Source organism: Rutidosis leptorrhynchoides, chromosome 9, assembly GCF_046630445.1.
Source record: "Rutidosis leptorrhynchoides isolate AG116_Rl617_1_P2 chromosome 9, CSIRO_AGI_Rlap_v1, whole genome shotgun sequence".
Lineage (NCBI taxonomy): Eukaryota > Viridiplantae > Streptophyta > Magnoliopsida > Asterales > Asteraceae > Rutidosis > Rutidosis leptorrhynchoides.
This window is the reverse complement of record NC_092341.1, coordinates 327,518,228-327,545,487: the sequence shown is the minus strand read 5'-3', so window position 1 is coordinate 327,545,487 and position 27,260 is coordinate 327,518,228. Positions and strand designations below refer to the sequence as shown.

Below are 27,260 nucleotides of genomic sequence, written 5' to 3'. Positions count from 1 at the left end.
TCAACCATGAAGATGCATACCATTGGAAAAGTAGAATAGAATAGACTACTAGTTACGTTTATGCAATCATGTAAGATCTTATGTCAGGTGGTGGGGTCTACCTTGTTTCTTAGATCTTATGTCAGTACGTGATGTAGCCGTATTTTTTAGATATGCATATTTGGGCATGAAGTGATATCGGCATTGTTAATGTCTAAGAGAGCTCTAGAAGGTTCACTCGAGACAGCAGAACGTTAAGGAAAAAAGTTGAAACTAATGTTAATCTGTAGTTTGGTAGCATTTGTGTTGTGTTTCCTTTTCAAGTAATCAATGTAACCTCGTTAGTTCGAAGTAATTTGTTGTGTTTTCTTTAAGCTGGATGAAATGCACCTCGTTAGTTTAAGTTTCTAGTTTTGATTGTCTAGTTTTAAATTTCTAGTTTAAGTTTTTAGTTTCACTTTATTAATTATGTGTTTTAGTGGTCTTCTAAGACGACGTCCGTTAAGTACGGTACCTATTGACATTTGTATAATATTCGATTCATCTACTAATTAATTCATTACATTACATATGAGTTTCTGTTATACTACAGTGTTATACTACACTAATTAAGCCGTTATAATCTTTAATTCGGTGCATTATTCGATTCATCTACTTAAAATGTGATTTAATTATAGTAATTGAAAAAAAAAAATGACAATAACAAACAATTTCATTCAAACGGAACATACAACATTAATGTTACCTAATAACGAAAATAAAATACGATGCAAATAATACGAAAATACGATTAATTTTTTTTGCGGCGAGTTTTTTGCGGCGATATGCCTTTTGGCGGTATTTTTTTGGGAGGGAAAAACCACGATTATTAGGGGCGATACATGTCGCAGCAAAAAAAAAAAAAAAAAATCAACGTTTGGCCATTTCCGAGAAAAAAGAAAAGGGAAAAGAAAATTTATTAAACGTGAGACCCTTTTTTTGCGGCGATTTGTAAGATCCATCGCCGCAAAAAATATGTAGACCCCACTTGGATCAGAAAAGTAGTCAAAGAAATGAATTTTTTTTTGTCTTTTAGTGTCTTTTTTAAGGCGAGATGTAATCGCCGCAAAAAATGATCGTCGCCTGTTCTGTTTTTTCTTGTAGCGTATCATTCAAAATCAAGTTCAAGTAGAGCTTGCGGATCACTTAGATTTTGACTGATTCAACGTTTAATCATTTTATTTTTTTGCAGTATAAAATTCAAATTGTGTTCTTTCTACTTCAAAACGCACATGACAAAAGAAATCTCACAATTTTTGAAGTGATAGATTCATGTTACTTTCTTAATCTAATGGTCACATGCATATTGGGGCTTTTTAAGTCACCTTGCTTTTCAACTAATCGTTAAAGTTTATATTTATTCATATTCATAAACATAAATTATATGTAATATGTAATCTATATCAAAAGTACATTGAGATATATAGCTCTTGTAAAGATACTACTCACTGATTCCGTTGATTTATTGTACCCACAAAGGCATCTATTGTGTTACGGAGTAATATTTAGTGAAATGCATATAATCCATATTTTCTTTAATTAATTCGATCCATAACTTAACTATATTAATTAATTACTCTCCCTGTAAATCCAGTACTTAATCTGTTTCATGGATTTCTTCCGCCGCCACCACCCCTCCCCCTTCTCGGATCGTGCCTTGGGTTAGCTCCTGCGTCGTCATAGTCTAACACCGCATCAAGCACTGAAAGCTTCCTTGCGTGTATCCTGGATTTGTCCTACATTTATCACAAAAACCACACCTTTTAATATGAGTGTTGATATTTTCAACAATTGGTTTTCATAATGTATATTTATGATGAATTTATCAAAAGAAGTTATATGTTCACAATTGTTTTACAAAAAGTTATCTACAAAATAAGTTGAGCTGGCCAATTAAATTAGGAGAAAAAAAATAGAGGAGAAATATAATAAATGATGTTGATTGGTGGATCGATCTCATTTTGTAAATTATTCTATGTAAAATTTATGTGGATGTACATAGAAAACAAGATATTGTACTTTATACTCTCTTATGATCATCTAGCTGTTGTAATTTGTGACAAATCCGATAATTAAATGAAGGTATGTATGCAGTATGATCGAAACATTTTCTTTTTTCTTTTTATAATTCGCAATAAAGAAAAAATTGGATTCGTATACAAATATAAGATGCACTGATAATGTTTAAGATCAGAGTTGAGTCTATTAAGAGGTGTGTTTGGATGTGTTGTTAAAAAGTAAAGATATACTAACAACAATACTTAATCTCACATATACGAGCTGCAAGAATGTATGATGTGGATAATTATCCCTTTACCCGAAGATGTATATCGATATAGGTAGGCTCTTAAAACAAATCATGGGCATAACTAGTTATGATGTTACTAGAGAAGATTATAACCTTATGTATAGAGTAAACGGGATCTCCGCCACCACTGTCTCCATGGGCTATCAACACAAACGAATCATATCAAGATCAGCTAATATATACGGAGTCGTATATACATAACAATTGGTATACAAGGTTAAATACAGTACGTAGTATTTACTATGAAATTAAAGAAATGTACCTGAAACTATGTACGTAAGTAGTAAAATACAAATGATAAGGGTGGTTTTGATAGACAGAGCCATTATCTCAATACTACTGTTTTTTTCTAATCTTGGTGCTGGATGAAACAAAAAGGGGAGATGAAGAGCTACTTATATACATTGTAACTGATCAATGAGAAAGTGAATAGATTACAGATAGTGGCTTTCATGAGATGATACCAACCCAATAACTATACAATCGTGTATAATGAGTGCATGGACCAATACCAACATAATGAGGCCACAATTGTGAAGTCAACTTCAATATCACAAGTCAACTTCAATATCACACATAAACGGATAAAGTTTTTTCCATTACGAGTAGTTAGAGAAGGTTAATATTTATACTAAGATGTATGTGACTTAATTGGAATATTTTGTGATTGTTTTCGAAATTTTTTACTGACCATTTTAAGATATGTTGCTAGTAAAATTTGAATTAAATACTTCTTGCAAGGATATTAGAGCATTAACCATTCATTTATATCACAACAACAACAAAACTTAATAACACATATGTGGTGTATGGAGATGTGAGATGTGGATAATCCTTCCCCTATTCGGGAATAAACACAAGTCATTTTTTATCCCAGAGTGAAAACACTCTCAAAAGTAGAGAAAGTCATCTCTCTATTCGACGGATAGAGAGATTGCTTCCGAGTGGACCTCCGGCTAATAAGTAGGAAAAAAATTTTAAAAAATAAATAAATTAAAATTGAGACGCTATGAAAATGGTAAAATCAAATTTTCATGAGTTTTAAATTATGTCTAAAGTTTATTTTAGGCTCTAAAAGTCACTCAAGTCGTCAATTAATCGACGCTTGATGTCTACTCAATAACCACTCATTTATATGTGTATATTAATTTATATATTTTATATTTTATGTTACATCATTGTATTATACTATACACTATAGATAGATAATGCATGTGGACATCTTGGAGTAGGTACTATATCCCTTTGCATGGCTCTCATAGTCCGCCTTTTCCAAGTCAAAATTTGCTTTTTGGTCACACTAGCTATACATCATGCTCATTCTCATTTACGGTCCTCTTTGGTATCGATCAATTTATTGAATTGTTTTTCCCATCTTAATTTTCTTGTTTTGTTTTCTTAATTTTGAGAGATCTACCGACCGTTTAAATATTTCTAAAATTGCTAGGCTTTTATATTTTTTTCAATTTTATTAATTGCAGATCATGTGAAATAAGAAATCTTGGCAAACCACCTATGTATCTTAATAGCCATCCAACTATCCAAGTGTATTTCGAACTTAGGACTTTAAGTATGGTGCGTTTTAGTTACAGAAGACTCCTATTTTTTTTTTTTTTTAAATGTTTTACAAAAACTACGTACAACTACAAAATGTAAGATAGTGATTATTGACTTTATACATTTTCCACCCTACGTTATATATGAACATATAAAAAGTGGATTTATAAGTAATTTTAATAAATACAAAACTTCATATAACCAAAAGAAACGAATATAAATAATCTTCCTTAACAAAGAAGCAGGGCCCGGCCTTGGTACCGGGTTACATGTGATGATACATGACAAAAAACGGTGGTGCATCATAAATTACGTTCGACTTCAAGATCAAAGTAAAATTTGATTTAGAATCGCGTGGACATGATTTTAAATAATCTATACTGAATTTATAAAATTTGACTTCTATGTATTCTGAAAATTAAACTTTTTCTTATTTAGGATAGAAATATTGTCTATATCTTAACTATTCATACCTTACATAATACATTAAACTAGATGGAGGTCCGGAGTAGTCCACTCCGTTGGACCAGATAATCGGGATGAAAAACCGTTAAAAAAAAAAAAAACTACTAAAAAGACGAAATAGGTGATGTCAAAAACTACTAAAAAGACGAAATAGGTGATGTCGTGATGACATCACCCGAGTACTATTCATTGGTGTTGGCTAAGATACGTATTGTAAATTTATAACTTTATAACTTTATATGCATACATCTATGTATATGTATGACTATCATAAATATGATTAATTATCATAACTTTTCTTATTTTCACAATTATGCACTCTATTTCTTTATGGCTTCATCTGATTCTACGTCATCTTATGATCATAGGTACTCATCATTATAATTTCTAAATATGAACTGTTTCTATTTTGTGTTTAGAATTAGTGGCGAAGGAGATTGTACTTTGTGTTAGTGTTGCTTACTGTTTCATATTGCATCATAGTGACTCTTAAGTTCGCCGAAAGAAATCACTTATTATATGTATTATATTCATGACAAAATTGTAAAACACCTTTGTATAATAAAAAAGGTGTATGTTTGGCTGACACACCATGACTCTGTGTTTCCTTTGAAAATCCACCAATCCACCCTGAAAGAGTCGGATGAGGAAAAAATTACCTCCACCGGGTTCCCACACATGTGACAGGAGCAACCATCATCCCACTATCACGAGAGTTGTTGTAAATTCTTGTCGCGAGTGAAAATTGAAACTGCACCGTTTTTAAGATTAAGCTTTCACATGGCGGGTCTCAACTTATAAGGTACTGGGTTCCACTGAGCTATTGCTATCAACTGAACAGAACAAACTAAAAACAAAAACACTAGTCTCCTCTGATGATTTCAGGCAATTTTTGATGGCTGAAAAATATTCAACGTATTCTTCCTCGTTTGATCTGTCAAAATGGTTTTTCCAATCGGTCCTTTGAGATGGGTAAAACGTCTGGAGGCAAGAGGAAGAACATGGAGAAGTCCCAACCTAGGGTTCTACGGACTCGTACTATAGGTGGGGAAGATAACTCGAGTAGCAATGGTTCAATATCAAAACCACATGATCTTGAACAAGTTGTACCAACTGGATTAGTAGTGAAGGATGGTAAAAGGCTGGAATTTAAAGAATATCATGAATACATAGTGATGTTTAATAAAGACGATTTACAGGATCATGAGGAGCATGAGGAGCATGTTAGTGTACATATTGCATCTGAAGATGATGACGCTAGGGTTAATGAATGCAGGTAGCCATGATGGGAGGACTACACCTACTAAAAACAATAATACTCCACTAGTAGCCCATGTACAAAATTGAACAACCGGTGGAGCCAACCAAAGTGTCCTACTTATTGTAACATCCTCAGACAGGGATTAGATGTAAGATGACTATTTTGCCCTTGGACATAATTATGTGATTATTTATGCTTTTATTTTATTTAAATATATGTAATATTATTTTATTATTTGGTTAAGACCAGTTTGTGACAAGGGTCGCAGAACATGTTCGTTTATTTAATTTGGACTCCGTTAGGGCAGTCAAATTAAGTATGAAAGTTATCAGATAACTGGTAAATACCTGTATGTGATGGGGTATTGTGTTTAGCATAAATATATAAGCTAGAGACAAGCCTTTTCTCTAATTTTCTTGAATCTTCTAATTTTACTCCGTACCTAAACTCACTCTCACCACTTGAAACCCTAATCCTCAATCTTGTCTTTTGGAATTGAATTTGTGTTACAAAGCTTGTTCTTACTAATTTCGTGTTTGTTCTAAGGTAACAACTCATGATTTTCAGTTCTAAATTGATAGATTTGTGTGGTTTTAAGTTAGGTTTTGTCAAAATTGAATTTTGAGTCAAATCTAGCCAAATTGGTGTTGTTGATACTTAAAACTAGAGGGTTTAAGTCCCTAAATGTTTTTCTAACATGTTGTGTGTGGATTTTGGGTCAAAAACATGTTTGAAAATGAGATTGAGTGATTTTGGTTTGAAAACCCGTCAGTTCTGCTGTTGTTGCTCGATGAACACAACCGTGCGGTTGCAGCCTGCAATCGCACGGGCACATTGTGCAATCGTATGGGTGCATCTGCAACCGTACCGATGCAGTGGTGTTGGTGCAACCAAGCAGAAAGTGTGGAACCGTACGGATACATGATGTAACCGTACAGATGGACTTGTAACCGTACGGATGCATGTGCAACCGTACGGGTGTAGATCAGAACTACAGTGTTTTTTAATTCGGCTATTTTCTAGTCGTTATGCTGCCCGCGTGACTTATGATAATCGGGATATAAATTCTAAAAATGCATAAGTGTTGAGTAGACTTTTTAGCGGCGCTTTTTGATACTGATTTACTATAATGTGCCGTTTTGTGTTAACGAATAGAAACTAACTTGATTTGCCTTATGTTCAGGTGATAAGGATAAGGAAGCCGCTCAGTGATAGATTATCTAAGCTAGTTGCTAGTATTCGGTGAGTGGGTCAATTTCCGGATAGAGTATTAAGTAGCTGACACGCTAATTGTTCAGACTCTTTATTACTATGTTTATGTTCAGTATGATTGCCATGTGTAGTTAGTTATTGCCATGCTAGTTAGGACGATTGCATGACTGATTATCTGTAATCTTATGTGCGCACTATTAGTTGGACACTAACCGAGGCGGCAAGGTTGGAAACCCACCGAGGCGGCAAGGTAGGTTTTGTGTGAGGTCGACCGTGGTAGCCTGGTCGGGTCCTGAAGTTACTGATTGTTCGGTATAGCATAGAAGGACGCATGTGTTGCGTCCAAACGGTTATGCAGTGGATTCAGTAAAGTGGACTATCGGTAGACTCAAGCCTGATCAGCTAAGTCGTGTGCTCGTACAAACCACCGATCCTCATATTGTCAGTTATTATTGTATGCTAGTTCAGAACGTTAGCATATATGTGACCCTTGCATGTTCAATTGCTTATGCTTGGTCTGTTAGATAGTATCCATTCACTTAGCAGTTGTGCTAATACCCCCACATTTCCACCCCTTGCAGGTTTAGGTACTGCTGATTAGAATGGGTGTTATGAACGGATTAGAAGACATATTTGACTATGAGTTGACTCTGATTTTTTCTGGTTTTGTAATATTTTAAGGTAACACCGATGTTTTTTGAATATTGTAATAATGTTAACTAAGATGATTTATTAACTATGGTTTGTAAACGTTAACCAGGGTTATTTTGGAAATAATATGTACTTCCACTGTGTTTAAAAAAAATTCAAGGTGTTACATTTATATATGGTGGCTGGGAAGGAATCAAATAGGAAAGTTAACTTTATTTATATTGAACCTGAAACCCTGAGTTAAGTCAAACATGTCCGTGAGATGGGGGCTAAGTGAATGTAGGATGTTTATGCATATTAGTGTTTAGTAAACTAACAGTTATCCACTAAGCTTTTGTGCGAGTGAACGCTACAAACCCGATCCACCCCGAAACCTTCAGTGCTCCAGATGTGGAAGATGAGGCGGAGGTTTACGGGACTGAATATGTGCATGAACTTGAAAGTAAACTCAAAGAAGCTTAGGAAAAGTTTGCTGAGCTTGAATTAGCAAGACATTCGGGTAATGAGGATACACCACCGGGTTTTGCCACTGCTCAATCACACACCGTACCGCAAATACATCAGAATCATTACCAATATCCATTACATAACCAATTCCCTCAGCACATCATGCCACCACAGATTCACTACCAATATCAAAATCTAATGATGATGAACCAAGTTCAGCCACCCATATATCACCAATCATTTCCACAACAACAATACCAGCCACCAAAAAGATGTACCTTCAAACAATTCAGAGATTGTGGACCGTCTCAGTTCTCGGGAAGTTCAGACCCAGCCGTGACTCTCAATTGGTTACGGGAAGTTGAAAAGGTATTTGAGGCCTGTCAGTGTGAACCAGAACTGAAGGTGACTTATGCCAGTAGGTTGTTGAAAGAGAGGGCTACGGTGTGGTGGGATTCGGTAATAACAATTGTTCCTCCAGAACAAGTTCGAATGATCACTTGGGAGCAGTTTTATGGTAAGGTATGTGAGCAATACTGCAATTTGTTTCACATGAATAGAATCAAGATAGAGTTTTTGGAGATGCGGATGACACCTCGGATGTCAGTTAATGAGGTGATTGAGAAATATATTAACAAGTTAAGGATTGTGCAACAATGGGTGCCTGATGAACAATCAAGAATCTAGCATTTTGTGAACATAAAATTGCCAGAGTACAGGACCTTTGTGAGGTCAGCATCGATGTTATCTCAGGATTTTGTGATGGCAAAGATGGTTGAAACTGATGTTAGAGCAGCAAGAGGTATGAATATAGGGAATGTGGTACCACAGGGTAGTCAGGCTACCAGTTAATCAGGTTGTAAGTCTAAGAAATCATTTGGGTTTAGACAAAGGGGTAAGGGTAACCAAGCAAGTTCAGGGTCTGGTTCTGGTAAGAAAGAATGGTGTAAAGGTTGTAAGTCTTCTCATAGTAGGCAGTGTTCAGAGGCAATGAGAAGGTGTTTAAGATGTGGTATGGTAGGTCATGAATCTTAGGGGTGTTCCTTCAGGGAGAATGTGTGTTGGATTTGTCACCAGCCGGGTCACCGTTCAGCTAGTTGTCAAGAGTCAAAGGGCGCAAGTTTCAGGGCAGGGTCAGGGGCGCGTTCGGCATTTGTCGGGGGTTCCACAACCTCAAATGGATAGAAGAGAAAGAACCCACCGACTGCTAAAGCAAGGGCCTTTCAGATGATAGTGGAGGCCGCTACTAATACCGATGATGTCATAACCGGTATGTTCTTGATCAACTCAATACCTGCTAGAGTATTGTTTGATATAGGACGTTTATGTCTATAAATTTCTGTACTAAGTTAGGGTTACCTGCTACTGTGCTTCCTGAGCCTGTTAGAGTAGAGGTAGCTGATTATAAGACGATTCCAGTCACAACGTATGTGTCTGGAGCTAGTATAGAAATTGATGGTACACCGTTTGCTATGTCCTGTTTAGTGTTGCATATCCCTAGTTTTGACGTAGTGTTAGGGATGAACTGGATGAGCCTACATAAGGCCTACATCAAGTGTGATAAGAAGATTGTAACCTTTCATCTGAATGATGGAACCCGAGTTGTGGCTCGAGGGGAACGGGGTGGGTTCAGTTTCCGTTGATATCTGTTACCGATATTCGATGGTTTCGGAATTTCCTGAGGTATTTCCTAATGAGTTATCGGGGTTACCACTGGTAAGAGAAGTAGAATATAAGATTGAGTTGGTTCGGGGAACAACTCCAGAAGCTAAGGCTCCTTAGCACCTTCTGAAATCAAAGAGATGATGTCTCAAATACAAGAATTGTTAAACAGAGGGTTTATAATACCGAGTTCCTCGCTGTGGGGTGCGCTAGTGTTGATTGTAAAGAAGAAAGACGGTACTCTGAGAATATGTATAGATTATCGAGAATTGAATAAGAGAACGGTTAAGAATAAGTATCAGTTGCCTAGAATCGATGATCTGTTCGATCAACTTCAGGGTGCGTCGTACTTTTCAAAATTAGATCTTAGATCTGGGTATCATCAGGTTCAGGTTGCAGAATCAGATATACTGAAGACAGCGTTCAAAACGAGATATGGGAATTACGAGTTCTTGGTTATGCCATTTGGGTTAACAAATGCTCCGACAGTCTTCATGGATCTGATGAACAGGGTTCGTAAAACGTACTTAGATCAGTTTGTTATTGTGTTTATCGATGATATATTGGTGTATTCAAAGAGAGAGGTTGATCATGCGAAACATCTTCGATTAGTAATAGAGTTGTTAAAGAAAGAGTAGTTATACGCTAAGTTCTCGAAGTGTGAGTTTTAGCTTCGAGAGGTGCAGTTTCTGGGTCATGTTATCTATGAGGCAGGTATTAAAGTGGATCCGTCGAAAATAGAAGTGGTAATGGTTTGGAATTCGCCAAAGACGCCGACAGAAGTTAAGAGTTTCTTGGGTCTTGCGGGTTATTATCATCGGTTTATAAAAGATTTTTCTAAAATAGCCGGTCCGTTGACCAAACTGACCCGAAAAGATGTAAGTTTTCGATGGAATGACCAACAGAAACAGGCCTTTCAGACTCTGAAACAATTGTTGTGTCGGGCTCCAGTGTTAGCGTTACTAGAGGGTTCAGATGACTTCGTGGTTTATTGTGATGTGTCAATTGCTGGTTTGGGGTGTGTACTGATGCAGAGAGATAAAGTTATCGCGTACGCTTCTCGTTAGCTAAAGATACACGAACGTAATTATCCGGTTCATGATTTAGAAATGGCAGCTGTGGTTTTTGCATTGAAATTATGGAGACACTACTTATATGGTACAAAGTGTGTGATATGTACAGGCCATAAGAGCCTCCAGTATATTTTCACGCAGAAAGAGTTGAATATGCGACAGAGACGGTAGATTGAACTTATAAAAGATTACGAATGTGAAATAAAGTATCACCCGGGAAAAGAAAATGTTGTTGCCGATGCTTTAAGTCTTAAGAAAACTGTGGAAACTGTGAAATCTTTGAGAATTGAAATACTTTCCGACCTTATTGAACAGATAAAACAAGTTCAAGCCCAAGCTTTATTGGAGGAGAATTTAAAGACTGAAGTAATGACCAAAATTACAGACCAATTGACTGACAATTCTCGTGGACTTAAGACGTTTAAGAACCGAATTTGGGTGCCTATGCTTGGAGATTTAAGGAAATTGATCTTAAACGAAGCGCACAAATCAAGATTGACTATCCATCCCGGTAGTACCAAGATATATAACAATTTGAAACCGATGTATTGGTGGCCAACAATGAAGAAAGATATTGCTCAATTGGTAGAAAGATGTCATATTTGTGCTCAGGTTAAAGCTGAACATCAGAAACCCTATGGTTCGTTACAGCAGTTGAAAATTCCAGAGTGGAAATGAGATCACATTAAGATGGATTTTGTAACCAAATTACCTAGATCTCAGAGAGGTAATGATATTGATCGATTGACGAAGAGTGCAGACTTCTTAGCAACAAAAGAAACAGCTTCGTTGAGTATTTTAGCAGAGTTATATTTGAAAGATATAGTTAGTCGACATGGGGTTCCGTTGTCTATCGTATCCGACAGGGATTCTAGATTTGTGTCTAACTTCTGGAACAGTTTACAGAAAAGTTTGGGAACGAGGATAAATCTGAGTACAGCGTATCATCCACAGACCGATGGTCAGAGTGAACGTACGATACAGACACTAGAGGATATTCTTAGGTCCTGCATGTTAGATTACGGTGGTCCGTGGGATATACACTTATTGTTGATCGACTTCGCTTACAACAATACTTATCATTCGAGTATTGGTATGCCGCCTTACGAAATGTTATATGGTCGCAAATGTAGAATGTCGACTTTTTGGTTAGAAGCCGGAGAAAAATAGTTTGCAGGTCCAGAAATAGTTCAGATAACAGTAGAAAAGGTAGCGATAGCACGAGAAAAGTTGAAAGCGGCGCATGATAGACAGAAAATGTATGCCGACCCACGTAGACGTCCGGTAAACTTTGAGGTGGGTGATCGTGTTTACTTGAAAGTTTCACCGTGGAAGGGAGTTATCAGGTTTGATAAGCGAGGTAAGTTAGCTCCAAGGTACATCGGGCCGTACAAAATTATTCAAAGGGTTTACGACCAGACTATTGTGTTAGAGCTTCCAGCAGAGTTGGCAGGGATACACACTACATTTAATGTATGTTATCTTAGAAAGTGTAAGGTTGATGATGAAATGCAACTGGTTCCGTTAAGCGACTTGAGGGTTGACTTGAATCAAAAGGTAGTTGATGAACCGGTGAGAGTTGTCGATAGAAAGGTAAGAAAGCTGAGAAAGAATGAGATCCATATGGTGCTTGTTGAGTGGAAGCATAGTTTAGGATCGAACCTTACGTGGGAGACCGAAGAGCTGATGAAGGTTCGTTATCTACGTCTGTTTGACTATGACCAGATTCCGGGGATGAAATCTTCTTAAGGGGGTTGGATTTGTAACATCCTCAGACAGGGCTTAGATGTAAGATGACTATTTTGCCCTTAGGCATAATTATGTGATTATTTGTGCTTTTATTTTATTTAAATACGTAATGTTATTTTACTATTTGGTTAAGACCGGTTTGTGACAAAGGTCGCAGAACATGTTAGTTTATTTAATTTGGACTCCGTTAGGTCAGTCAAATTAAGTACGAAAGTTATCAGATAACTGGTAAATACCCGTGTGTGATGGGGTATTGTGTTTAGCATAAATATATAAGCTAGAGACCAGCCTTTTCTCTAATTTTCTTGAATCTTCTAATTTTACTCCGTACCTAAACTCACTCTCACCACTTGAAACCCTAATCCTTAATCTTATCTTTTGGAATTGAATTTTTATTACAAAGCTTGTTTTTACTAATTTCATGTTTGTTTTAAGGTAACAACTCGTGATTTTTAGTTCCAAATTGATAGATTTGTGTGGTTTTAAGTTAGGTTTTGTCAAAATTAGATTTTGAGTCAAATATGACCAAATTGGTGTTGTTGATGCTTAAAACTAGTGGGTTTAAGTCCCTAAATGTTTTTATAACATGTTGTGTGTGGATTTTGGGTCAAAAACATGTTTGGAAACGAGATTGAGTGATTTTGGTTCGAAAACCCGTCAGTTCTGCTGCTGTTGCTCGATGAACAAAAACGTACGGTTGCAGCCCGCAACCGCACCGGATGCAGTGGTGTTGGTACTACCGGAGCAGAAAGCGTGCAACCGTACGGATACATGATGTAACCGTACGGATGGACTTGTAATCGTACAGATGCATGTGCAATCGTACGAGTGTAGATCAGAACTGCAGTGTTGTTTAATTAGGCTGTTTTCTAGCCGTTATGCTGTCCGCGTGACTTATGATAATCAGGATGTAAATTTTGAAAATGCATAATTGTTTAGTAGAGTTTTTAGCAGCGCTTTTTGATATTGATTTACTGTACTGTGCAATTTTGTGTTAACGAACAGAAACTAACTTGATTTGCCTTATGTTTAGGTGATAAGGATAAGGAAGACGCTCAGTGATAGATTATCTGAGCTAGTTGCTGGTATTCGGTGAGTGAGTCTATCTACGGACTCGTACTATAGGTGGGGAAGATAACTCGAGTAGCAATGGTTCAATATCAAAACCACATGATCTTGAACAAGTTGTACCAACTGGATTATTAGTGAAGGATGGTAAAAGGCTGGAATTTAAAGAATATCATGAATACATAGTGATGTTTAATAAAGACGATTTACAGGATCATGAGGAGCATGAGGAGCATGTTAGTGTACATATTGCATCTGAAGATGATGACGCTAGGGTTAATGAATGCAGGTAGCCATGATGGGAGGACTACACCTACTAAAAACACTAATACTCCACTAGTAGCCCATGTACAAAATTGAACAACCGGTGGAGCCAACCAAAGTGTCCTACTTATTGTAACATCCTCAGACAGGGATTAGATGTAAGATGACTATTTTGCCCTTGGACATAATTATGTGATTATTTATGCTTTTATTTTATTTAAATATGTAATATTATTTTATTATTTGGTTAAGACCAGTTTGTGACAAGGGTCGCAGAACATGTTCGTTCATTTAATTTGGACTCCATTAGGGCAGTCAAATTAAGTATGAAAGTTATCAGATAACTGGTAAATACCTGTATGTGATGGGGTATTGTGTTTAGCATAAATATATAAGCTAGAGACCAGCCTTTTCTCTAATTTTCTTGAATCTTCTAATTTTACTCCGTACCTAAACTCACTCTCACCACTTGAAACCCTAATCCTCAATCTTGTCTTTTGGAATTGAATTTGTGTTACAAAGCTTGTTCTTACTAATTTTGTGTTTGTTCTAAGGTAACAACTCATGATTTTCAGTTCTAAATTGATAGATTTGTGTGGTTTTAAGTTAGGTTTTGTCAAAATTGAATTTTGAGTCAAATCTAGCCAAATTGGTGTTGTTGATACTTAAAACTAGAGGGTTTAAGTCCCTAAATGTTTTTCTAACATGTTGTGTGTGGATTTTGGGTCAAAAACATGTTTGAAAACGAGATTGAGTGATTTTGGTTTGAAAACCCGTCAGTTCTGCTGTTGTTGCTCGATGAACACAACCGTACGGTTGCAGCCTGCAATCGCACGGGCACATTGTGCAATCGTATGGGTGCATCTGCAACCGTACCGATGCAGTGGTGTTGGTGCAACCAAGCAGAAAGTGTGGAACCGTACGGATACATGATGTAACCGTACAGATGGACTTGTAACCGTACAGATGCATGTGCAACCGTACGGGTGTAGATCAGAACTACAGTGTTGTTTAATTCGGCTATTTTCTAGTCGTTATGCTGCCCGCGTGACTTATGATAATCGGGATATAAATTCTAAAAATGCATAAGTGTTGAGTAGACTTTTTAGCGGCGCTTTTTGATACTGATTTACTATAATGTGCCATTTTGTGTTAACGAATAGAAACTAACTTGATTTGCCTTATGTTCAGGTGATAAGGATAAGGAAGCCGCTCAGTGATAGATTATCTGAGCTAGTTGCTGGTATTCGGTGAGTGAGTCTATCTCCGGATAGAGTATTAAGTAGCTGACACGCTACTTGTTCAGACTCTTTATTACTATGTTTATGTTCAGTATGATTGCCATGTGTAGTTAGATATTGTCATGCTAGTTAGGACGATTGCATGACTAATTATCTGTAATCTTATGTGTACACTATTAGTTGGACACCAATCGAGGCGGCAAGGTTGGGAACCCACCGAGGCGGCAAGGTAGGGTTGGTGTGAGGTCGATCTTGGTAGCCTGGTCGGGTCCTGAAGTTACTGATTGTTCGGCATAGCATAGAAGGACGCATGTGTTGCGTCTAGACGGTTATGCAGTGGATTCAGTAAAGTGGACTATCAGTAGACTTTAGCCTGATCAGCTAAGTCGTGTGCTCGTACAAGTCGCCGATCCTGATATTCTCAATTGTTGTTGTATGCTAGTTCAGGACGTTAGTATATATGTGACCCTTGCATGTTCAATTGATTATGCTTGGTCTGTTAGATAGTATCCATTCACTTAGCAGTTGTGCTAATTCCCCCACATTTCCACCCCTTACAAGTTTAGGTACTGCTAATTAGAATGGGTGTTGCGAACGGATTAGAAGACATGTTTGACTATGAGTTGACGCTGATTTTTTCTGGTTTTGTATTGTTTTAATGTAACACCGATGTTTTGGAATATTGTAATAATGTTAACTAAGATGATTTATTAATTATGGTTTGTAAACGTTAACCAGGGTTATTTTGTTAATAATATGTACTTCCGCTGTGTTAAAAAAATAAGGGTGTTACACTTATATATGGTGGCTGGGAAAGAATCAAAGAGGAAAGTTAACTTTAGGTATATTGAACCTGAAACCCTGAGTTAAGTCAAACCTGAAACACTAGAGTCAATACTGAATTCAATGTCTCATTTTAGTGTCTTCCGATACACTGAAATTTAACATCGAAGACAAAATTGAGAAAATAGTTCAATGTCTAATTTCAGTGTGTAATCCATTTTTAATTATAATTTAATCTATTATTTAATTTGTTTTTTATACTATCATTTATATATTTTATTTTAATAACAAAAATAACTAAATTACATAAATAAATTACTAATTGACATTAATTGATTAATTAATTAATAATATGATTACATAAATTAAAAAAATACGATTACATAAATTAAAACTACAAATACATGAATAAATAAATTCCTATAATTGACAAAACAAAAAAAAGCGTCTTTCGTCATGGAAAGCAAGCATGATTCCATGCAGGGATGACTCACCTTAATAAAATCAGTTCTAGAAGCGGTTGGCACTTACTATTTATCTATCTTTAAAGCTCTGGTGACAGTTATTAAGAAACTTGAATCGCTTTGTGCTTCATTTTTGTGTGGATGGGATGATAATGTTCGTAAGATTCATTGGGTTCCGTGACGTGTAATTCTTAACTAGGGATGGAAAAATGACCTGTACTCGATGGGGAAATCCGAAACCCGTTATAATTGAGTCGGATATGACCCGAGTCCGCCGGGTCATGGGCCGGGTATGGAAATGGTTACAAAACAATTTCCGGGTTTGGGTTTGGGTATAGTTTTTGTTGGTTAAGATTCCAATCATAATATTCAAAAGTTAATCACTTTGTTTTGATGATGACACAAAAGAGATAAGTGCTTAATAATATGAAAGGCGACATGAGTTCATAAGCCTACACTATCTCTAGCAAAAGACCAATGCATAAATAATCATATTGGTAAAAGTGGTACGCGGCTGCACCACGGTCGACCATGAACCTGGCCGTGTGTATCCTGTACCAACAAATTTAAGTTTTTCTAAAACTGTCAATCCTACGGCTAACCCCACAGTCAACCACAGCTCGACCGTAGTTTTCTATGTTACCAAATTCATCCACTTTATGTTAGACCACTTTGAGGCATATATAATTTACAAAACCTTTTTAAACATACTTATAATAGTTTCCCTCTTCGATTTCAAAAGAGTTTTGAATCAAAAGATGTTAATTTTTACTAATCACACCTAATGACATCTTAATGACATTTCAAGCTCAATTAAGGTTAAACACAAAAAGTGTTTTATCTTTCACTTGTTACCAAATGTTTTTCAAATGCATACTAATGATGGTCATTAAAAGTCCAAACAAAAGAGATGCTTTCCCATGAATCTTATGTATCATTTTTATGTATTATTGTGAACTAATAAAGTTGTTAAAGTCTCCAATTATGTTCCAACTAGATTCAAACTAATTCATTTGAGATGTAACAATGTTTCAAAGGGCAATATACTTCCATTAGCAAAATCACAAGTAATTAAGAAAGGTTGATGAAGTTTTTGGAAGATAATGGTTTGTCAAGAGACAAAATTCTGCAATTACCTCATTAAGTAATCAATGACAAATGGTCAAAGCTTGAAGACTTTCTTCTTTTATGGACATGTCAACTTCCACACTTATGTCCAAAACAAATGGGGTAATGGGGATGATTTCAGAGATAATTGGCCTTTAGTTGCAGCAATTCAACAAAGGAAAATGACAATTTTCAAAGGATAAAAATGACCATAAAAATCAGATGTTAGAGGTACACGGTCGAACCACGGTCGACCATGCAGCGAACCGTACAGCTTCCAGGCAGATTTCTCTTTTCTATAAAAGCCAAGCCTTAAAGCATTTGAAGACTCACCTCTTGCACTCATATTTTCTCATACTTACTGGTATCATTCTTATAATTAATTGTAATCTTTTTAGAGTGATTCTAGCAAGAGTACTTGTAAGCTTAAGTTGTAAGTTTACTTGTAAACTATCTTCTTAAAGGGATCTAGAAGGTAGTTGTGTTTTCACTAGGATAGTGCATTAAGATCTTGTGGTAAGAGATATAGGTGTTTGTGAAGTATTCAAAGAGACGTAAGGGTTCACAAGTTGCGGCTTATCGAAGTACTAGTGTTGTATCCGGACACTCCACCGAGTTTGGAGTATCATAGTGAAGAAAAATCTCAATTCGTAGAATTGAGGAGTGGATTAAGGAAGATTAGTTAACATCTTCCCAAACCACTATAAATCGTTGTGTTTGTTCTCTCTTCCCTTATCTTTTTGATTACATTTATATATGCATATATCTTATTAGTATCATTTGAGAACAAACATTTCAAGTTACACTATATCAAGTTCAAGAAAATGCAAAGAAAATTTTAAAAATCGACTAAGCAACTATTCACCCCCTCTAGTTACTTACAATTGGTATCATAGCGGTTGCTCTAAAATTTTGTCAAAAATTACTAATTTGAAATTAAGACTAACTTTTGTAAATCTTAGAGTTTTAGATCATGGAACAAAAATTTGAGAACTTGAACTATAGTGAAGGATGCTCCATGCAAAGGCCTCTACTTCTTGAAAGTGAAGGATTTTGCTATTGGAAGCATCGATTTGAAACGTATGTCCGCTCCAAAGATATAGACTATTGAAACATTATTACTAAAGGTGATTATGTTCTATTTAAGTTTGGTGATGATAAGAAAACTAAAAAATACATACCCGAGAAAGAATGGACTAAGGAACACAAAGTAGATGTAGGCAAAAACTATGAAGCTAAAATGACCATTTTTAATGCTTTGTCAAGGAAAGAATATGAGAGAGTTTTTATGATGGGTAGTGCTAAAGAAATTTGGGATAGTATCATGGTTACTCATCATGGAAACCGCAAGTCATAGAAAATAAAGTAGAATTGCTTATAACTAAATATGAACAATTTGCCATTGAAGATTATGAAAAAATAGATAGTGCCTATACTAGATTTAACAATATTTTTTCAAGTTTGAAAGCTCTAGGTACAATCTACACGGATAACCAATATGTGTGAAAATTCTTAAGAGCTCTACCATCAAGATGGAGACCAAAGGTGACGGCAATTGACGAATCAAAGAATGCGGAGAAGTTAACTCTAGATGAACTCATAGGAAATCTCAAAGTACATGAGGTCATACTAGATAAAGATGATGAGGTAGAAAAGGCCAAGAGAGAGAAGAACAAGTCAATCACTTTAAAGGCTAAGATTCTGATGAATATGACATCGATGAAGACGATGATGATATTCTAAATCATGATGAACAACTTGCATTTATTGTTCGCTCATTTAAGAATTTTTTTCGAAGGCTGGTAAACCATGTTCGTCCTCTAATGGAACCAAAGAAAATGTCGTTCGATTCCAAGAAAAAGTTTGTACGAAAATGCTTCGGGTGCGGTGATCCAAACCACTTGATAAGTGAATGTCCTAAGAGAAAGAATGAAAAGGCTTTTCTTGGAGGTGCATGAAATGATGAAGAAAATGACACACGAGAAGAAGGGAAGGAAACGTGTCTCATAGCCATTGATATTTCAAGTGATGACAACAAGGCATCACAAGTCAGACAAACCGACAATGAGGTACTTTCAAATTCGTTTGAGTTTAGTATTGACAACTTTTTTAAATTATGTGTCTTAAGTAGTAAAGTAAGTAACAAAAACACAAGTCTAAAGAAAGAAAATAACTTGCTTGTGTTAGAAATCTTACAACTTAAAGAATGAATATCCAACTCACAAGAATGTCTTACATGTGACGACTTAAAACATGAAAACTTTGTTTTGAACAAAACTAACAAACTACTTGAAAACAAAATTAAGTTTTCAAAATATGATGGAAGTAGTAAAGTGTTAGAAAATATTTTGAGTGTTCAAAAACCAACAAATAACAAACAAGGGCTAGGATACAAGGAGAATATTCTTGAGGTAAAATCATCCAAACCCATAAGCCGATAGTATTTGTTAAACCCAAAGTAGTGGAAATACCAAAACCAAAGGATTCCATAATTAATCAAGTTAGAACAAGTAGGAAAGAAATCAAGTCACTTGTGAAAAATCCTTCAAGAAGAATAATTAATCAAAACTTTGGAAGAAGTAAGGTCGAAACTAAAACACTTCTTAAAAAGGACAACAATGTTAATATTGTGAAAAGATGGGTTAGAGTAGGAGTCTTTAATGCTAATCATCTCGGACCCAACAAACATTAGGTACCAAAGTTATTGATTGGTTAAATATAGGTTTGTCTCAATGGTGTTGTACCAAATGAAGAGTGGATAATTGATAGTGGATGTACAACACACATGACGGGCAATAAAGAGTTCTTCACAAAGCATACGGAGCACAATGGAGATGATGTAATCTTTGGTGGAGATGTGAAAGGAAAAATCGTCGGTAAAGGTAACATTACTAATCAAAAGATTACACTTGATAATGTGTTACACATTAAAAATCTAATTTTTAACTTGCTAAGTGTAGGAAGAATATGTGATAAAGGATATAACATGACATTTACTAAAATTTCCTCATATATAATAAAAGATGGTAAAAGTGTCATAAATGGAATTAGGTAGAAAGGTCTTTATACATGTAAATTAGATGATTTCTGAAAGGACCCGTTCATATACATTATAAACGATTCACAATAGTTGATTACATCGCGAGGTATTTGACCTCTATATGATACATTTTACAAACATTGCATTCATTTTTAAAAGATAAACTTTCTTTACATCGAAAATTGACAGGCATGTATACCATTTCATAATATCCACTATCCAACTATAATTGACTTAATAATAATCTTGATGAACTCAATGACTCGAATACAACGTCTTTCGAATTATATGCCATGAATGACTCCAAGTAATATCTTTAAAATGAGCAAATGCACAGCGGAAGATTTCTTTAATACCTGAGAATAAACATGCTTTAAAGTATCAACCAAAAGGTTGGTGAGTTCATTAGTTTTTCATAATCAATCATTTTCAATAATATAATAGACCACAAGATACACGTAATTAGAAAACAATCTGTGCAGGTCTATTCCTGCTGTAAAATCATTCATATGAAGAACACTGGAACCTTTCAAACAACTCACCAACGGTAGCTAATGCGTAGTGCAATGACAAAATCATCTCACCGTGGTAGTTAATACAATATAATTCTTACAACGGGGGCTAATGCGTACGCAATGTAAAATCATCCCTCTGAGGGTAGCTGAAACGGGGGCTAATGCGTACGCAATGTAAAATCATCCCTCCATTACCAACTACAAAGTCGACTATAATAGAATACAATACATCGGGAGTAGTGCGTGCGTGCAATGCAAAATCATCCCGCCGATGGTAGTTAAAACGGGAGCTAATGCATACGCAATGCAAAATCATCTCTCCGTTAACTACTAAATCGAACCTCTGAATCTAAATAATTCTATCATAGAATGTAGTTTTGAATATTTGTATCTATTTCATCAATCATTTATAAAAAACAGTGCTTGTATTCTCAGTTCAAAAATATATCTCAAAAGCATTTAGGAAACAGTTATAAAAACAACGCATGTATTCTCAGTCCCAAAAATGTAAAGAGTAAAAGGGAATCAAATGAACTCACTATACTGTATTTCGTAGTAAAAATACATATAACATCATTGAACAAGTGCAAGGTTGGCCTCGGATTCACGAACCTAAATTAAGTATATATATTTATATGTTGGTCAATATTTGTCTAACAATTTAGGTTAAACCGTAGTGTATCACAATCCTAATGCTCGAGACTAATATGTAAAATTCAACAAAAATCAATTTGACTAAAAAATGATTTTCAAAATTTATACATGATTATTATATAGTTTAAATATCGTCGTTTTATATTTTTAAATATTTTTAAAAGATTTTATTTGAGTAAATAATATAATTCATTTATTATTAAATTTTATTTAATAAAAATATACTTTTATATATCTTAAGTAATAAAATTTATAAAGTTCATTTAATATCATAAAAATAATATGAGAGGTAGTATTAACGTAATTATATTACACGTAGTAAAATATCTTTGTATTACATATTTATTTGATAAAATAACATTGATAATAATAATAAGTAAAAGTTGTATTATTTTGTAATAATAATTATTATTATTCTATAAATAAAAATATCAATATTTATATTTACTAAAAGTGATATTATGATAAAATGATAATTCTAAATAATAAAAATAATGAAATTTTATATTAGCAATGATACTCCTATTAAAATAATAATTTTGTAAAAATGATAGTTTTAATATTAATAATACTTTTAATAATAATAGTGATAAAAATAATGAAAAACGATAATTTTATCTAAATCACTAACTTACGATATTTTAATTTCATCATGATACTCATACTCATTATTTCCTAATCGATTCGTCTAATAGCTTTTAATCCTCTTTTATATCGTGTTCATTTTAATGATAATAATACTAATCATAATAATTAAGTGTTACTAATATTAGTTTTAAGTATAATAATACTAATAATAATAAATATTATGATAATGATAATGCTAATAACCATTTTAATGATGATAATAATAATAATACTAATTATAATTTTAACGATAATAACGATAGTAATAATAATAAAATAATAAATTTTTAATGATAATACTTCTTATTGATAATGATAATAGTAATAATAAATATAATAATAATAATAATAATAATAATAATAATAATAATAATAATAATAATAATAATAATAATAATAATAATAATAATAATAATAATAATATTAATAATATTAATAATAATTATATAAAAATTAGAACGACGATGATAACAACGATAATAATAATCATTTTTAATAATAATACAAAAATTCAATTGACTATAACTTCTAATCCGTTCATCGAAACCATTCGATATCTAAATGAAAAGTTCTTAATTTTTCGCTAGCTTTCCAACGACATGCATATCTTATACCTTATCTCAACCGCATATGTAACTAATTCAGGATTCAACATATCCTATCTAATGGCAATATCAAAAGTACAAACATGCATAATCCTATATACTCGAGCACTAGTCAGGGATACACTATTAATATGTAAAAATTAAATTATAAGTACTCACGTATCAATATTGAGATTCAATATTGCAGGAAAGGTACGTAAACGCAACGGAGACGATAAACACTAGATTGACCTCATGAGCATACCCATGAACCATACCCATCACCTCCATAGCTATAACCCATAATTTTCTTAGTCATATCCTGCTCATAAAACCCATTTAAAAATCGCTCGCTCATAACCCCGTCGTAGTATTTTATGTATAATACTAATAATAATGATACTACTAATAATGATAATACGATTAATAATAATAATAATCTTAATCTTAATAATAATAATAATATTAATATATATAAAGAGAGTAGAGATATGGAAAGATGAATGGATTCGTGCTCGACCAGTTAGCTTTTATAGGGATCATTTCTGAAATCTGTCCGCATACGATTGCATGAGGATTAGGTGTGTTGTCCATGCAATCGCATGAACATACTTGACAGCTCAAATGCATTTCAATTCTCTGCCGACAGTCCATTTCTTATTTGTGTAATATAATTAATATTATTTAATATATAATATATTTAATCTTTAGAATTAATTAAATATTATATTATATTCTCGTGCATAGTTAAAATATAATTTTTGTTCAAATGACTCGTACGTTGTCACTCGACTCATGTACCACTTTTGGTTTTTCGAACGCACTTTCGTACGTTTAGAAAACTAGCCTTTTACGTTACTCGACGTGTACCCTTATTAATAATTTGACTTACTCATCAATAAATTACCTTATAAAAAAATGTAACTTATAAAATTGAGCGTTGTGGTCATTTGCTTCTATAAATCAGTGACTCGTTATTTATCAAAATATATTATTTTAAATCAGGACATTTTATAACTAAGTTAGAATATATATATATATATATATATATATATATATATATATATATATATATATATATAGAATTGTAAATTTGTACATAATATATATGTTTGAAATATTTATCTAATGATATAATATTTAGTCTTTCAAAACTAATTACATTTCAAAGTTTGTTTTATATAATTTAACTCGTTTTAAATAATAGTAGTTATTTTACCAAATAATGTTTTTAATATGAAAACTAAATAGTTGATTTATCAAGGGACACGAGTTAATCAAAGTAAAGTACACTTTTGAAATTTAAACGGAAATGATTACTAACTTTTTGACTAACTCTCATTAATGATACTTTTGTAAATCACTTTTACCAAATATTCCGGATACCGTTAAAAAAAGAAAGGTTTTCTAAATCAAAGTGGACCTCTCAATAGAGACACGCAAATCATATCACAATGAATCTTGATAATCCACCCATTTAGTGTTATCTTAATATCTCGTCGATAACTATATTAAACTTATATCGAAACAATATGCTCATGTAAAGTATTATTCATTCACTACTTTATTATTGTTTCCAAGTTGTAAATAGATCTCATAACTTATATTTATATTAACTAAACTGTTAAATATTTTATTAATATATCTGATAATGCTAAAAACGAACATATATTTCATAGCATTATCCCTCAAGAAAGACAAGCTTTTAGTTGCAATTGTTCTATTTACAAGTGATATTCGTTTAAATAATAAAAGGTGAAGACAAAAGACAGATTCAACGAGTTGAAGACGCAAACGACCAAAAAGCTCAAAAGTACAAAGTACAATCAAAGAGGTTCCAATTATTGATAAGAAACGTCTCAGAATTACAAGAGTACAAGATTCAAAACGCAAAGTACAAAATATTAAATTGTACGCAAGGACGTTCAAAAATCCGGAACCGGGACCAGAGTCAACTCTCAACGCTCGACGCAACGGACTAAAAATTACAAGTCAACGGAGTACAAGAATATAATATAATACATATATAATTAAAAATAATTATATATATTATATTATATAATAAATAAATAAGCAGCCCACGTTTTTAAAGACTTTTGAGCCTCCCCGGCTGGCCATGCGATCGCATGGCCTTGAAGGGCAAAGCTCATGTGATCGCATGAGCTCCTTTTCCAGACCACATGCCTATAAAAATTCGCAGTCTGGTGAACATCATATAATATATATCAATCTCTCTATCTAAACGTATTATATATATATTTATATTATAATTTTAATTTTAATTTCTAATAATAAGGGTATGTTAGCGCATATTGTAAGGGTGTAAGTCGAAATTCTGTCTGTGTAACGCTACGCTATTTTTAATCATTGTAAGTTATGTTCAACCTTTTTACATTAATGTCTCGTAGCTAAATTATTATTATGCTTATTTAAGCCGAAGTAATCATGATGTTGGGCTAAAAATACTAAAATTGGGTAATTGGGCTTTGTACCATAATTGGGGTTTGGACAAAAGAACGACACTTGTGGAAATTAGACTATGGGCTATTAATGGGCTTTATATTTGTTTAACTAAATGATAGTTTGTTAATTTTAATATAAAGATTTACAATTGGACGTCCCTATAAATAACCATATACACTCGACCGGACACGATGGGCGGGATATTTATATGTACGAATAATCGTTCATTTAACCGGACACGGGAATGGATTAATAGTCTATGGAATTATTAAAATAGGGGTGAAATTATGTACAAGGACACTTGGCGTAATTGTTAACAAAGTATTAAAACCTTGTTACAGGATGGACTGTTATGGACAAAAACCAGACGGACATATTGAATAATCCAGGACAAAGGACAATTAACCCATGGGAATAAAACTAAAATCAACGCATCAAACATCATGATTACGGAAGTTTAAATAAGCATAATTCCTTTATTTTCATATTTAATTGCACTTCTAATAATTGCACTTTTATTTATTGTTATTGTATTTAATTGCACTATTAATTATCATACTTTTTAATTATCGCAAGTTTATTTTATCGCAATTTCATTATTGTTATTTACTTTACGCTTTAAATTAAGTTATATTTATTTTTAATATTTTACATTAGGTTTTAACTGCGACTAAAGTTTTAAAAATCGACAAACCGGTCATTAAACGGTAAAAACCCCCCTTTATAATAATAATATTACTTATACATATTTGTATTTTTATAAATTAAAACTAATATAGCGTTATGCTTTGTTTAAAGATCTCCCTGTGGAACGAACCGGACTTACTAAAAACTACACTATTGTACGATTAGGTACACTGCCTATAAGTGTTGTAGCAAGGTTTAAGTATATTCATTCTATAAATAAATAAATATCTTGTGTAAATTTGTATCGTATTTAATAGTTTTTCCTAGTAAAATATAAGCTATTTCATATACACCTCTACGCACATCAATATCTCAATTTAATAATCATACACACACACACACACACACACACACACACACACATATATATATATATATATATATATATATATATATATATATATATATATATATATACACACATATATATCTATTTACACATAATTGTTCGTGAATCGTCAAGAGCAGTCGAAGGGTAATTGGTCATATGAACATAATTCAAAGTTTTTGAGATTTCAACATTACAGACATTGCTTATCGTGTCGGAAACATATAAAGATCAAGTTTAAATTTGTTCGGAAATTTCCGGGTCGTCACAATTTCAAACATGTAGATATTTGTTTCACATCTATACATGATACTACTACTTTGTGGCATAGGAGACTAGGGCATGCTAATATGAAACTATTTCATAACATATCTTCAAAATACATAGTTAGATACTTGCCTAAATTGAAAAATGAAAGTCATTTTTGTGATGCATGCAAAGTAGGAAAACAAGTTCATGCAAGTCATAAACCTAAGAACTTTATCTCTACAAAAATATGTCTAGAACTTTTATACATGGATTCATTTGGGCCATCGGTCATTCAAAGTTATGGAGGAAATTTTTATACTCTAGTAATAGTAGATGATTTCTCAAGATATACATGGACATTATTTCTAAAGTATAAGAATGAAGCATGTGAAAGATTTATAATTTTTGCTACTAAGATACAAAATTTGTTTAGTTGTACTATAGTAATAATAAGAACGGATCATAGTAAAGAATTTGATAATGATGCTCAAATTGGAGTCTTTTGTGATTTAAATGGTATTTCCCATAATTTCTCGGCTCCTCGCATACCTCAATCCAATGGGGTTGTTGAAAGAAAAAACTGAACTCTTTAAGAAATGAGTTGAAGAATGTTAAATGAACAATCGATACCTCAAATTTTTTAGAGTGAAGCCATTGCCACCTCCACCTACATTCAAAATAGAGTCTTAATTAGACCATCAATGGATAAAACACCCTATGAAGTCTTAAATGGCAGAAAACCAACCGTAAGTCATCTTAGAGTATTCGGATGCAAATGTTTTA

General features: G+C 33.7%; 1 protein-coding gene across 1 annotated transcript; it reads right to left on the bottom strand.

Moving 5' to 3' along the window:
• Window positions 1-1,388: 1,388 nt before the first annotated feature.
• Window positions 1,389-2,688, bottom strand: LOC139867668 (uncharacterized). The gene is made up of 3 exons (XM_071856031.1): window positions 2,589-2,688; window positions 2,420-2,466; window positions 1,389-1,754 (listed from the first exon to the last, which is right to left on the bottom strand). The coding sequence occupies exons 1-3, from the start codon at window positions 2,650-2,652 to the stop codon at window positions 1,626-1,628; spliced, it is 240 nt and encodes a 79-aa protein (XP_071712132.1). The 5' UTR covers window positions 2,653-2,688; the 3' UTR covers window positions 1,389-1,625.
• Window positions 2,689-27,260: the final 24,572 nt, after the last annotated feature.

Bases quoted from the DNA above. Each gene is read 5' to 3' on its own strand.
- LOC139867668 (XM_071856031.1), bottom strand. From the start codon at position 2,652: ATGGCTCTGTCTATCAAAACCACCCTTATCATTTGTATTTTACTACTT. The intron at 2,467-2,588 runs GTACATTTCTTT...TTGTGTTGATAG, and splicing joins ACTTACGTACATAGTTTCAG to CCCATGGAGACAGTGGTGGC. The intron at 1,755-2,419 runs GTTATAATCTTC...TGATAAATGTAG, and splicing joins CCGTTTACTCTATACATAAG to GACAAATCCAGGATACACGC.